Genomic DNA, 14840 nt, shown 5'->3' with positions numbered 1-14840 from the left:
AATAAAACCTTGTTGGTCTTAAAGGTGCCACAGGACTCCAACTTTGTCCTTAGAATAGATATTGTTACTGTATAAAGTGCCATTGAGTCCTTGTTTTTATTTCTAGAGTCCTTTTTGTGTGGCTATGAACTTTGCACTTCTTTCCATCTTTTCAGTTATCTTGCTTGTACATACTTGCTTAAGCTGTGTTGCAACTGCCCAGCCTTCAAGCCCTGTTATTTGCCTTAAGGCTCCTGACATAGACAAAATATAGATAAGTCTAGAAACCAAAAAGTGAGGTAACTATACATGTGAGATCTGAGGCTATTGATGCAACATTGGTGAGATACAGCTTGACTTGGGACAAAGAGTCTCTGTGAGCTGCTTTTATTCATTGCATCCCTTGTGGCCTGCACTGCTACTTCCTGATTTGGGTGGGGGAGGGGCAGGTTAGTTTTACTTTGAAGATTTGTGTGTGTGCGTGCATCCATGTCTTTTTGACTAAAAAACAAACCCACACCCTCAGCCCCACATGGTTTCCGGTGCTGCTTGCCTTAGAGTCAATACAGGAAGAGTGGGGAGAGAGCACACTTACTGTTCTTACAAAACAGTTTGCAATTGCAAATTCAATTGACTGGACCACTTTCTTACCAAGCAAAGAAAATGGCTGATTCAGAGGAATGTCTGAGAGATCTTGAGAGTGACACTGGGGTAGAGGAAGGTGCCCCAGAGGAGATACAAAGGTGAGTGGTTCAGCTTGATTATACATTTTGGTGTCTGATGCTCCAAAACCAGCTTTCCAGTTTAAAGGGGGGAAATAAAAAATAGGACTGGATAGAAAGAGACATCTGGAAGCTGTTCTTGTAATCCCACGGGACCATTTGTAGACTCTCTCACAGATGTGGTATTCAGCCATTGCCAATGATGTTAAACTTACTTTTAGTATAGTAGGTAAAAGTCTGAGATGGGAACCCATTCAAACCTTCCTTCAATCTTGAATTCATGGAATAGTCTTAGACAAGTCACCATCTGTTAGTACCCCCTTACTACTTACATTAAGATAACAGAGATATATTGTGGTGGAGTTACAAGGATTATTAAAATAATATATGAAATGCCTTGAACGTTCCATAGCACAACATACATACTATGATGATAGCAGATATGTGTGTTGGAAAGTAAGGCGCAGCTGGAGTCCAGTATAGGGAGCAAATCAAACATGAAGTGGAATGCAGAATTCTTCCCTCTTTCTGCTAGGGTTGCCAACTCCAGTTTGGAAAATACCTGGAGATTTTGGGGGTGGAGCCTGAGGAGGGCAGTGTTTTGGGAGGGGAGGAACTTCAGTGGGGTATAATGCCATAGAGCCCACTTTCCAAAGTGACCATTTTCTCCAGATCAACTGATCTCTGTTGCATAAAGATTAGTTGTAATCAATGTCCCCTCTAAGCTGCAGAATCTTGTGTGCAAAAATTTACTTTGTGAGCTACTGGTATTAAAGTTGTGAGCTACTGCATAAATTATTATGCTTCCTGAGCTAAGACAAAAATGTGTGAGCTGGAGGCTAAAAATCTATGAGCTAGTGAATGCTAACTCAGTTTAGAGGGAACACTGGTTGTAATTCCAGGATATATCCAGTCACCTCTGGAGGTTGACAACCCTAGTTTCTGCATATTACCTTCTCCCTAATAGCATTGAGTTCTTATATCAGAAATCAGCCTGTTCGGGAGACAACAGCTTAGAGAGATGGACTAGAAGAGAAGGAAGTGGTTGATTTCAGGAAAGTTGCACAGTGATTGCCCACATATCCTTTTCCTCCTTCATTTAGGCCCCCACTTTCTACACCACTGTGGCAGAGCTGAGTTTCAACAGCCAGAGCTGCCACATGTATTTCAACAATATAGTCATGGGAAGAAGTATGGCCATGATGCTCACAGCCGTGTTTCAACGAGGGCCAAGTAACGTGGCCATGCATCTTCTTTCCCAAATGTTTCATGGCAATTCGTGGTTTCATTACTTCAGTAGAACAGATATTTCTATGCAGAACCTGATGTTGTCTGCTGGGAGGGGGGGGGGGGTGGCAGCAGCTTGGCTGTGGCTTTTATTAAAGCCAAAATAAATATGATTTTCCAAGTTTAGTTGGCCTCAAATTAAGAATTAGGCTGTTTTTCCTCCTATAAATAAGGAATGAATTAATTGAGTAGCACCTTAGGAACTTTGAAAATGCATTTGTTTGATTTGATCCATACTACACAGGAATCTCAGCAAGTGGATTTGAGTCTGTGCTGAAAATATTATTTCTCCAGTCCTCCAAGCCAAGGAGTGCTAAACAAGAGTTAAAGACTTAAAATCATTGTATGCAAACTGAAACCCATTTGTGTAATTCTTGACACCAGCTGGCATTTTCCAGCAACCTTGACTTTGGTATGCCCTTGCCGTACTGATAGCTTGAGCTCTTTATGGCAGACACGAACTATAATTCACCAAAATCAAACTTTTTAAACCAGTAATTAACAGGTGGTCATCTCCCAATATTTATGTATTTGTTTAGATTTTTATCTTGCCCTCTCTGCAAGCGGACTCAGGGCGGCTAACAATTTAAAACAATTTTAAGATTACAATTTAAAACAATAAAATAACAATTAAAATAATAAAATGTTGCTTAAATCCCTCTGCATATTTTAGATAAAATTAGACTTTACTGACTTGATTCATTTGAAGTGAGACAGAATTGTAAGCATGCTCTATAAATATGCATCAAAATAGTAGAAAACATACTTTTACTAGCATTCTAAAGGCATTTATTGTTTGAACAAATAGTGGTGAAGACATGCAAAATGGATCAATGTTATGTTGAGAACAACCTCAAGAAAAAAAGTGGCTATGTGTTTTTAAATGCTGCAAGAACAAAATTATGAAAATGTCAGTGTCTTTATGTGTTTTGTAATTCTACACTACAGATGTCACAATATTGATACAACATTTCATGCTGTACCACTCCCCCAAGATCAACTGCTTTAAAGGATGTTATTTTAACTTATATTGCTTCCAGTGTTAAATGCACATGTTCACCAAACGACATTTTGAAAACCAGTGCAGGGGATTGGACACAAGTATCCTTACGGAACATAGATATGTTCAATGCTGACTCTGAGAAAAGAGCCTTGCAGGGTATGCGACACAGGCCCACAGTCAATCATTCTCATAATACAAAGACAGTTAATTTTTCATCAGTAACACATTTTAAAAACTCAAGCATGGAATTTTTTGGTTGAAATTGGCATTACATGATCCTAGACTTTTCTTTCTTGAGGTCAGATCTCGAGACTATATTTCCCCCAAAATTAATGAAGTTGGTAGGTGTTGGTCCCCTTCCCTTTCTAACTTTTCTGCTATTTTATACAGTTTTGTTAGGGTAAGTGCCTCATTTTAGCCTGTTATGATCAGTAGGCCCTGTAGCTCTTGGAGGATTGGCTACATCGAGGCGGGAGGGGGGGGGGAGCTAGCCTAATATGCAAAGGAGTTCCTGCTACAAAAAAAAGCTCTGCAAAGTGTGGTGGAGTTGCAGCCAAATTTGCACAGGTTCAGGCACATGCATGCACATACAGTTGCCAATGATGTTAGTGTCAGTGAGTTCTACCATGCATTCTGTACGCTCAACATGTTATCCTGTATTATGAGATTGTGTGACTCCCATTTTTTCACAGTGGCCAATAACATCAGAGACTCCCCTAGTGCTCAACCATATGGAAAACGGGGCTTTTCAGCTGCTTATCAGTTTCAAATAAAAGTCTGATCAGTTTCAACATCAAGTTTTCCCCCTTTGCCTGTGTTCCTTTCTGTTCCCTTTCATTCAATGAACTAATGCTAAAATGTATGTGCAAAACCTGAACCACAAGGATTTAAATGGAATGTGCTTGCTGGACACTACTGCACAGCAGCAATAGGGCAATTGCGTAATTTAAAACAAACTTTAGAAACTAACCCCGACACATCTCAAGTGAAGTTCCACCCTGATTTATAAATGTGTTTTACTGTAGATGCTGAATAAACACACTGTGTGTTTAAGGCAGGCACAGAATCCAAAAGTCAAGATTAAAGGCTTACTGCTCTAAAAATCTGCAATATGTGCATGAATAATGGGCCATATGTACAGGGAAATATTTTTTCAGGAAGGATAACGCTCCATTTGTTGTTAACATATGAGGTATTCAACCAGAAAATAGCTCCTTACAAACACAATCAACTATCCTTGCACAACCTTCAAGGTTGGCTTCCCATTCTGGGTTCTTGTTTCCAATGCGCCACAAAGCTCCAGGGCTGCCCATGTATGGTCATTGATTAAGACTGGCTTTGCTGTGCCAGCAAGGTCCCATCCCATCCTATGCCACGTTCATCTTCAGCTGTCCTGAATTCTCTAGATCCCTTAGAGGAGACTTGGAGAGACCTAAGTAAGATTACAGCAGTTGCTAAGAATATCCAGAGCTGGAAGGAGATTGTCTGGGGAAGTTGATATCTAGTGAGGTATCCCTGGACTCCTTGGAACTGCATTCCAGGGGATGGAGCAGAAGAGTTTCTGCTCTATGTTTAACTCAAGTGTGAACTGTTGTATAAAAATACTTGCAAAAAAGCAACATATTCTGCTTGAGTGGATAGAAGAAAGAGCTGGAATATGTCTTGACTCTAGATATAATTTCTGAGGAAAGGTTACAAGGAAACTATCAGTTAATTTAAAAAACAAGTCTACAAAAGGGGGGAAATGACTGACGACCCTTTGTTTGGTTTAGATCTCTGAAATATTTGGACCTTTTAAATGTTCTTTCATTCTAGTTATGTCTAGGATGAAAATCACAATGATGGTGATCTTGGAAGTACCAAACAACTGAAAGTTGCAACTCTTGTAAAGTAATTTTTTGTGAAATTTATTCAATTACATTCATTAAAAGATTTGGTCAGTTTGATATATCTTTGAGTATGTACCTCTATATGTACTTTCCTAGTTAAATTTTGTTGTATGCAGGTTGGTGTGTTTCCTGGAATTGCAATATATCAGTATACTGAACTTGATTCTGTGATAATAACAAGCAATGAGAATGTGAATTCTGGATATCTGCCTCTTGATTCACTGGCAATGCAATCCTAATAACCTTCTTGACCCATTGGCCTCTACAGGCTTAGAAGACCTTAACTGTATTTAGGATTTTACTGTTTTCTGTACCTTGAAAATTTCTCTTGTGAAACTCATGAGGGGCACAAAACTACAGGGAATAAGGGAAGTTTGAATACCCCCCAGTTTTGCTCATTTCTGTTTGCTGGTTGTGAACAGGGAAATTATTTTTTTTCCTCAATCATTTTGGCTTTTTGTGTGCAGTTTAAGTCTGTTCATAGGATTACTTTTAATGTATTCACCAACTTTATTTTGTGCACGTGCATTTTCATACAGCCTGATGGGAAGTGGTTTTCTTTCATGTAATTTACAGAGCAATCCAAGAAAGCATTACATTCTTCTAAATTAGTAGAAGTCAAGAGGTTTAGAAGAGCATAACACTATTTAGGATTGCACTATGTCTTACCTTATGCAATTATCCATGACCTTGGGTAGAACCATATCTCCTACTGTATGTATACAAACTCCCCCACAGCCCAAAGAAATGAAACTTCATCACTACAGTGATAGCACAACTGTAAATCTGTTCAACAGCAATTTAAATACACAGGCAAAGAGATGGGTGGTTTGACTCCCTGGTGATTATGGCTTTCAAACACATTATGTTCACCTTTGAAACATGCAAAATTCACAACATCACTTTAAGCAACATCTTTGATGGATATCTGATTGATGTCAACCTATGCACAAGTATTTGTTCAAGAAAAACATCCGTTGTCAGTTTGAGGGATATGAGAACAATTCCGTTGAGCAACAATAGTTACCCTTCACGACTTCAGAAAAGGAACCAAATGTGCTTTGCAAGACATTGTCAGGATCATTCACTACCAGGAATAAGTTGTGGGGAGACATACACCTGATATGAGAGGATAACAGACATGTAGATTATGCCAAGACATTCTGAAAGTCTGGGAGACCCAGGATACACCAGCTTTCTAAATGCATGTGGTTTGTTCTACATTACTGGAGAGAGGAAACAAAATAAAAGAAGTATGCTTGAAACATGGGAGTACACATGCAACATAACAGAACAAGTGTAAATAGCCAACCATTCAAAATAAATCCAGTCAAGACAACTTGCTCTGAACATATGGGCCAGAAGAATATATGAAAATTAGCATGGACATTCAACTTAACAGAAACTGTATCCTGCTCAGAGTAACTGCAAGTGCCTCAGAAAAGTGCACATTGGTTAATATGGAGCTTCTGAAACACTTTTGAAGGAATATGGAGAGATTTGTGTCTGATGGTTCCTTCCCACCTTTAATTCAGCAGGAAGCAGGATAAGCAGTAAGCATTCCTTGTCTGCCTTTATTGAAGCAGATGGATGAATGTCCACTCCAATGAGACACATTCTATATGTCGAAAGGAAATCAACTAAACAGTGGCTTTGGATGTTTTGTTAACAGTTTTCAACTACTTCCACCACTGGATGGCCATACTCCTGAATGAGCCTGCTGTACATTTGTCAGAACCATCAAAAAGTTCTATTACATAGGCTGTAGAACAACACTGTGTGCTCTCACTCAGCCTAGCCTACCTCACCAATTGCCTACTTCATTTATACCCTACCTTTCTTCCAAATGGGGACCCAAAGCAGCTTACATTGCTCTCATCTCTTTCATTTCACCCTCACAAAAGCACTGTTGTGACTGGCCCAAGGCAACCCGAAGTAGGGACTTGAAACTGGGCCTCCCAGTTCCTAGTCCAACACACTCCAACCCCCATACCACAGAGTCGCACACCAGCTTGTTACTGTGAGGATAAAATGCAGAAGAGGAAAACAGTGTTTCAAGTCACCTTGGATCCCTTACTGGGAACTAAAGTGGAGTACTGATCAATCAATCAATCAGTCAGTCAATCAATCAATAAATGGAAGTGCTTTCCTCTCTATATTTAGATCTTAACTTCATCTCCTGGCAAATAGTAAGTTTCGAGGCAACATGTGCAGAGAGTAGGTTTTACATTTTGAATCTAAAGTATAACATTTTGCACATCCTTTGCATGCCATTGCCAAAAGTTTCAAGTCCAGTCTACAGCATCTCCAGTTAAAAGTACTTCAGGTACTTGGTGCTGGGAAAGATCTTTCTTTGCCTAAAACTCTAAAGAGCTGTTGTTAGTCTTAGTTGACAGTACTGAGATTGATGGACTAATGTTCTGATGGACTGGTAGAATAAACTTAACATATTCACCCTGTTCATCTGTTTTCCAATGCATCTTTTCTTTTAGTAACTGTATTAGTTTGGTAATAGCATCATTAATAATAGATTGTTACCATTACACTGGGGTTACATTAAAAACGCTATGGTGGAAAGATCAGCACTGCTTTGATGAAGTTTGGCACAGACAGGAACCATTTTTTAAAAATAATAATATAGTAATGATCTAAAAGTCTAGCTCTTGTTCCAGCTGCATTTTCCCGTTTCCAAAGATATCAAATGGTTATTGGTAGGATTGTTTAGCTGAGTTCTGTATCAAAGAAATCAGAATCTTTAAGAGACTGTATTTCTGGTCCGGAAATAGTGGAAAGCAGTCCAAAATCAGATGCATTTGCTTATTTGCCCTCAAGGAGGCAGGCTCTACTTTGTAATTTTCTACTTTGTCATAAAGTTGCAGAAATGGAGTCTGCCTTGTCAGTTTTAATTTCCTGGAGAGAATCCTTATTATAGATTATGAAGGTCCTGTGATCCAATCTACTCTACTGAGACAGGATCATAGTGGCTCTCCTGCTCTAACACCACTCTGGAAGGCATGCAGAGTTTTGTGTAGAACTGACATTAACATTGCACAAGGGGGGGGGGGGGGGAGGTTGTCTATAATGTTAATATCCTGATGGCAGCACATTGACGTATGATAGCAGCTGTTTAATTTTGTGAAATTAAAAATAAACATAGATTCATAGAACAAGTACCTTTCTTTCCCAGGAAATTGTAGTCTAAACAATATGTATTCTTAATATTCACATATAACTTACATGAAGCTATAGAAAGTGTCTGATTCACGTGGCCATTCTTAACCCGGTGAAGTCATCATGCATTGTCATTTTTTTGCTATTTTGGCCTGGTGCATATTTTGTGTATGTGCTCATATTTGTCAAGATTTTAGCTCTTACAGTACTTAAAATGACTCTTACTGCTCCTGATTGTCACGCTGCTGTTTAATAGTATGGGTGGAGTTTCAAAATCTGAATAGATATGAACATAGGAAGCAAACCATCGTCAATCAAGATCTTGACTTCTGTCAGTGGCAGTTTTCCATGATTACATGCTGCTCATGATCTTTTTAACTGGAGAGCTCAAAAACTGAACCAGGGATTTTTTTTGCATGCAAAGTAGATGTCATTTCACTGAACAAGGGACCATCCTTTGCCCCCTGACTGAGTAAAGTTTTGAAGCCAAGTCTCTTGACAGCGAGCTCTCAGATAAATTAAAGCTTTTTCAAATATTCTCCTGCTGTTGGTATGCACATATGAAAAAAGAGAAATGCAGTTTTAAATCAGCTTGAATCAGGTTTCTGAACCAACTGATGGCCCTACAAATAGATTGATTTACAGTTACATTTTAACATTCCTGTACTTTACAAAGTGTATGTGATTTTGGCCTTAGGGATGTTTCACACATCAAACAGAAAGACTCTTTGTAAAAATCCTATTAAATAAAACACCAGAACCCCAGAGACAAAACAAGGCAGCATAAAATAGTCAGGTCCTGCCACTTGGTATCAGATAATATGCCTGACTCAGGACCTTCACATTTTATAGCAAAAAACCCTCAAATTCTAGCATCTCAGTTATGGGTCATCTGCATCTTTTCTGGGACAAACATGATAAGGTTTGGATCCAACAATGTGCAAGAGGAAACATAAATGGACTAAGTGCAGTTCCACTTGTCCTTATGCAATGCCTAGCTTTGTCCTCCCTGTAATTGATTGGTTGCGCAAGATCTTGCGCCAGGAAACACAAGTGGAGAGTCTGACTTAGTGCAAGTGGCTACCACAGTCTTTTTCTTGCATTTCTACTTGCTCAAGGACTCTAGCATAAAATGGAAAGTTTGTGCTGGATCCACTCCCATATATCCCAGAAAATCAACTGGTGGAAACAAAAGGAGCCATCTTTTAGTAACTTAGGAAATAGCCCTTCATGAATTTTGATCACTGAGAGTTTAGGATTATTCATTATATGCTACTTTTCTCCCAACAGGGAATCCATGGTGGCTTATCACAATCAGTAAAGCAGCAAATACAATCCATAAAAACTCACCATAAATTTCACACAAACTGCACAGCAGCTGAAAGTAAAGTTATATATACTTTTAGTGAAATTAATGCAGTTTTGAACTACATGCACATGCTCATATCCATGAAAAATCCCTTTTGTTCACTACTGTTTTCAACTGTAGATTTTGACTGACAAACCAGCAGTACAGCTCTGAACTCTGGCTTCTCCATTCTCATTCTAATACCTTCACTGCAAGGAGTCAATTGTTGCATGATGTTCCTGATTCTGAAATGAAGGGGTTAACCCCCTTTCTTGCCTAAGATTGGGGTATATTTTCTTTGCCAGTGTATCCATTTTAATACACACCAGATGTGCAAGGCAGTTGTCTGAGCATCTTAATCCTTGGCTTCAGTAGTTATAGTAGTCTTTTCTCACAAGAGGTTGGACTGCTGGAGACTCTCTAGAGATTAGATGCAGTGAAAAGTAGGGGGCAGAGTGATAAACAAATACTCCCCTACCTGACCTCTCTTCCCACATAGGAAAAGGCTGCTCAGACCTCAGGCTACTAAAAGCGAAGGGGAAACTCTTCCATCTTCTGCTTACCATAATGGCCAACTACGAGGAACTGAGTTCACAGTATCATTGTTTTTGAATGTAAGGTACCAGTATAAGGGCACAGAAAATACACCAGTGTTCAGCACATATTCATGAGCTAGCAGTGGCAGTGGTGGGGTGGATGGGCATGTTCAGCACTGAGCACCACATCTAGACAGCAGCTTTAATTCAAGCCTTAGATTGCTCATAAATGGCATAACAGGCAAATAGGCAGATTCTCAAAATGGTGTGAGCAGAGATAAGGAGAGTGTTATAGTTCTCCTCATTCATTACCACACAAATAATATTCATCAGAAGACTGAGAGAAAGGAACAACCTGATACCATATAGAAATCATAATAGCAATGAACAGATGAATTTTCTGTGAAAGTTCCAAGGGACAACTTTTGGAAAATATCAAATCCTCTTTCAACATTAAGGGAAGATGTGAAAACTCAGCATGTAACATATAAGGTATAACATGCATGTGTATTTGGGGTATGGGAAGGTCCTTTGGGACTGTTGATTTTTTTTTAAAAAAAATAACCCTTAATAGTTGCATTCCCGTGGACAAAGGCAAAAGCATTAGGTACTTCTGTAGGCTTAATGGAGGACTGGATACCTTTGGACTGCCTCTGATGAATGCACAGCAATACTATGATAGGCTGGCCCTTCCATTAGGCAAACTAGGTGGTTGCCTAGGGTGCTAGCAGGGTGGGGGTGCCGAATTTGGCTTTCCCTATGCCATAGACAAAACGCTAGTTTGCCTTTTCCTCCACCCATCTGCCTGTTCCCTTCCTCCTTGCTTGCCTCTTCTCATCCTTCACTCGATCACCCTGCCTCCTCCCTGCCGATTCCCTTTGTCCTCTCACCCATCCCTTCTCATCCTCCACTTGCTCGCCCTGCCTCCTTCCCGCTGATTCTCTTCATCCTCCCACCTGCCCCACCTCCTCCCTGTCCCTTCTCATCCTCTGCTTGCCTGCTCCACCTCCTCCTTACCGATTCCCTTTGTCCTCCCACCCATTCTACCTCCTCCCCATCCTTCACTTGCCTGTCCTGCCTCTTCCTCGCTGAGTCATGGGTCTACTCTTGAGTAGGTGCGGCTGTGGGTCTACTCAGACGTAGGCTGCAGTGGCGGGTCCACTCGCAAGTAGGCGACCGCCATGGGTCTACTTACGAGTAAGCAGCATGCCCAGGAACTCAGGGTCAGAGCTGTGCTGCCTTGGGCGCCAGAAGGGCTCGAGCCGGCCCTGGCTATGGGGAAACTTCCCAACAGCCTCAAGTCCAAGGCAAATAACCTGGGGGGGGGGGACCCAACAGTTCTGCTGAGCACAGCTATTATTTACCCATAGGAGTTAATGGCACATTCTTTTGTTGTACGAGAGAAGTTAAAGAGGTGTCCTCAGGAACTGATTGAAGTAGCAGCTAAATCTGCTCACTGCCTCCAGAAACCAGAGTGACTAGCTGAGGGGTTTTGGCATCCTCTCAGATTATTTCCAGGTTGTAGTGTTATCCCATAGATTTTAACAAAAGGCCCCTCAGAAGCAAACCTGAATCATCCTGGGTTCTCTTTCAGTATTGCAAAAAGTAGGCTCAAACAACAGCTACACCCCTGTTGTCCATAAAATTTGCTGTGGCTCATAAACTTGTAATTCATTTTTTTTTTTGGCCTGCAGCTAAACACCATGTGTGTGTGTTTCCTTTTACCAATCACACTCTGCACAGCATGGAAAATACGATGTTTCCAATTTTCATGCATGGGGTGAGAGAAGACAGTTTGTGTCACAAAGATGGAGTTTCCATTACAGAGGATGTGATGGAACAAAGTTTGAGTCCTGTGGTACCTTTAAGACCAACAAAGTTGCATTCAAGGAATTAGTTTTTGGGTGCATTCACACTTCTTCAGAGACATTGAAACAGAAGTTACCAGTCCATATTTATTTATTACATATAGGTAGAGGTTGGACAGCAAATTAGCATACAACATTATTTATTTATTTATATTTATAAATTAAATCTTTGGATCACCCAATCCTTGAGTTCACAGGCCTCCAGATGATGTACAACAATAAATAAAATACAACATAAACATTATTAAATTACAGAAAAATAATTTAGTATAATCTTAAAAACAATTCCCAGATGGTTGTTGTAGATTTTCTGGGCTGTGTGGCCGTGGTCTTGGCATTGTGAGACCTGACATTTTGCCAGCAACTGTGACTGGCATCCTCAGAGGTGTAACTCAGAAAACTGGAGTTCTCTCTGGGTCAAATTGAGAAGAAGTTGGTAGGCAGGTAATTTATATCTACTCAGGCAGGTGGGGTAGGGCTGAGTCATTATCTTGTGGGAGCTTCCTGGGCTGTGACATGCTAACGGAGGAGCTTACCTGAGGGGGTTCTTTTGTACATGGATTGGCTATAGAAATTCTAATCTTATTTGTAGTGGTGTTGTGAGATGTAGGAAATTTTGTGTTTTTCACAAAGCCATGCCCTATTCATTTTTTTAAACTTCCTTCCTGTTGAAATTGTATTTTTTTTCTGGATTTCAATGGATTCTCTGTGTAATCTGACATGGTAATTGGATGTGTTATCCAGCATTACAGTGTATTGGGATAAGATACTGTGTCCTGTTTGAGTTAGGCTATGTTCAGCCACTGCTGATTTTTCAGGTTGGCCAAGTTTACACTGTCTTTCATGTTCTTTTATTCTTTTCTGGATGCTACGTTGTGTGGTCCCAATGTAAACTTGTCCACAACTGCAGGGTATGCAGTATACTCCTGCAGAAATAAGGGGGTCTCTTCTGTCTTTTGCAAATTGTAACATCTGATGTATTTTTCTGGTGGGTCTGAACACTGTTTGTAGGTTATGATTCTTCATAAGTTTTCCCATCTGATCAGTGATTCCTTTGATATATGGCAAAAACACCCTTTTTGTGGGAGACTGTTTTTCTTCAGTTGTTTGTTTAATCCTTGGTTTAATTGCTCTTCTGATTTCATTCTTAGAGTAGCTATTTGCTTGAAGTGCGTGGTTTAGATGAAAGACACTGCAGACTTGACCAACCTGGAAAATCAGCAGTGGATTGATGTATCCTTCTTAATTGTAGAGTGTTAGGAGTAATTAAGTGAGATCCTGTTGTTATGCTCTATCTGTCTCCTCTCAAGCATGGAGGTAACTAGCAGCATCATTTCTTTGAGGTGGGGTGAATTGTAGTGCAGTGTTATGTCTTCTCTGTTACCAAATCAGAGAAATCCATTCCAATACACCATTCTAAATGGCAACACATTCTAATATTCATTATATTACAATCACTATTCTAATCTGCTATTCCAAATAAGAAATACACTAAAATAAAGAGGATGTATAGCCCTTCTTGGTGAGACTAGAGATGTAAGGACTAGATGAGTTTAGCATATGTGGTGAGATAAGACATCAATATCCCTGTTAATGGCATATACAATGTTAGAAGATGAGCAAGTGAATAAACCTGAGATGTTATAGTTGATGTTGTTGGGTTCAGTGATTGTGTTGTCTGGATGTATGTGGCAGCAAAGTTGGTATCTGGGTTTATTACAGACTCTGGTACCAGTGTCCATGTTCAGATTAGATGTTGCATTATCGTGGGTGAGGAGCTGTTTGAGATTGGGGGGCTTTCTATGTGCAAGAAAAAGTTTGCTCCCCAGTACCTGTGAAGGAGAAGTGTCATGATCCAGCAGAGATTGTAAGTTGTTGATGATGCGTTGAACTGTTTTGAGTTGAGAGTTGTATGTGATTGCTAGTGGTGTTTTGTTATTGTCTCTTTGGGACCTATCTTGCAACAGATTTTCTCTGGATGCCATTCTGGCTTTCTTAATCTGTTTTCTGACTTCATCAGGTAGATATTTTAGTTCCAAAAAGGTTTGTTGTAGATCCTTCAGGTGAGAATCTCTGTCTATAGGATTGGAGCAGATGAAGCTGTAGTGTAGAGCCTGGCTGTATACAGTGGATTGTTTGGTGTGCTTTGGATGGTAGCTGAAGGCATGTAGATATGTTTGCTGGTCAGTAGGTTTCTAGTATAAGGTGGTGTCTACGTGTCCATTGTGTATTTTTACAGTAATGTCTAGCAAATGTATTTCTTGCATAGATTGGTTCATTATCAGGTTGATGGAAGGGTGAAAGTTGTTGAATGCTTTGATAGAATATATCCAGAGTGTCTTTACCATGTATCCAGACAATAAAAATGTCATCAATGTAACACAGATATAAGAGAGGTATGAGTGAGTGGGAGTTTAGGAAGCATCGCTCCAAGTCAGCATAAAGATTTTAGCTTACTGTGGGGCCATGTGGGTGCACATGGCTGTACCATTGATCTGGAGGAACAAGTTGTTACCAAATATGAAGTGGTTATGGGGAAATGGCATGGTTTGGTGGCAAAGTTAGCTGTAGTGTTGTCAGAAATCAAAGTCTTTATTTCTTGTAATCCATCTTTGTGTGTCATGTTGGTATATAGAGATTCCATGTCCATGGTGGTTAAAATAGTAGTCTCTGGAAGATTGTTCAAAGATTGTATTTTCCTCAGAAAGTCTGTGGTGTTGTAGACATAATAAGGAGTGTTGGTGTGGTGATAGTTCTGAATCTCTACAGATCATTAATTGTTTACTAACAAACCCACCGCAGCCTGCACTGATCTGCTTGGAAAGGAGACTCTTCATGCCAGAAAACACTGTTTGGGGCTGCAGTGCTTTATATGCTAGCAAGTGGTTTCTGACTTTTAAAAAAAGTAACCTATCATCCATATTGTTCTTGTACAGCAGAGTATCAAAGTTTCCACATAAGGCTTGTTCACATATCATCTGTACAGCTGAAGACCTATTGGCAAGCTCATTTAATGTTGATTAGATTACTTTTATTG

At 39.9% G+C, this 14840-nt stretch overlaps 1 protein-coding gene across 2 annotated transcripts in view; it reads left to right on the top strand.

Moving 5' to 3' along the window:
• The first annotated feature begins 489 nt into the window (after positions 1 to 489).
• The window catches only part of LSP1 (lymphocyte specific protein 1), a 115131-nt gene continuing 100780 nt past the window's right edge, over positions 490 to 14840 (top strand). Inside the window, exon 1 of one of the 2 annotated variants that reach the window (XM_060261203.1) lies at positions 490 to 722. In XM_060261203.1, coding sequence (XP_060117186.1) covers positions 643 to 722 — 80 coding nt within the window. In that variant the 5' untranslated portion in view covers positions 490 to 642. The remainder of the gene's footprint in view (positions 723 to 14840) is intronic. The other variant, XM_060261202.1, reaches the window with a different exon arrangement.

Source organism: Heteronotia binoei, chromosome 21, assembly GCF_032191835.1.
Source record: "Heteronotia binoei isolate CCM8104 ecotype False Entrance Well chromosome 21, APGP_CSIRO_Hbin_v1, whole genome shotgun sequence".
Classification (NCBI taxonomy): Eukaryota; Metazoa; Chordata; class Lepidosauria; order Squamata; family Gekkonidae; genus Heteronotia; species Heteronotia binoei.
Note: the sequence above shows the minus strand (reverse complement) of the source record. Positions and strands in the feature narration are given on the sequence as shown.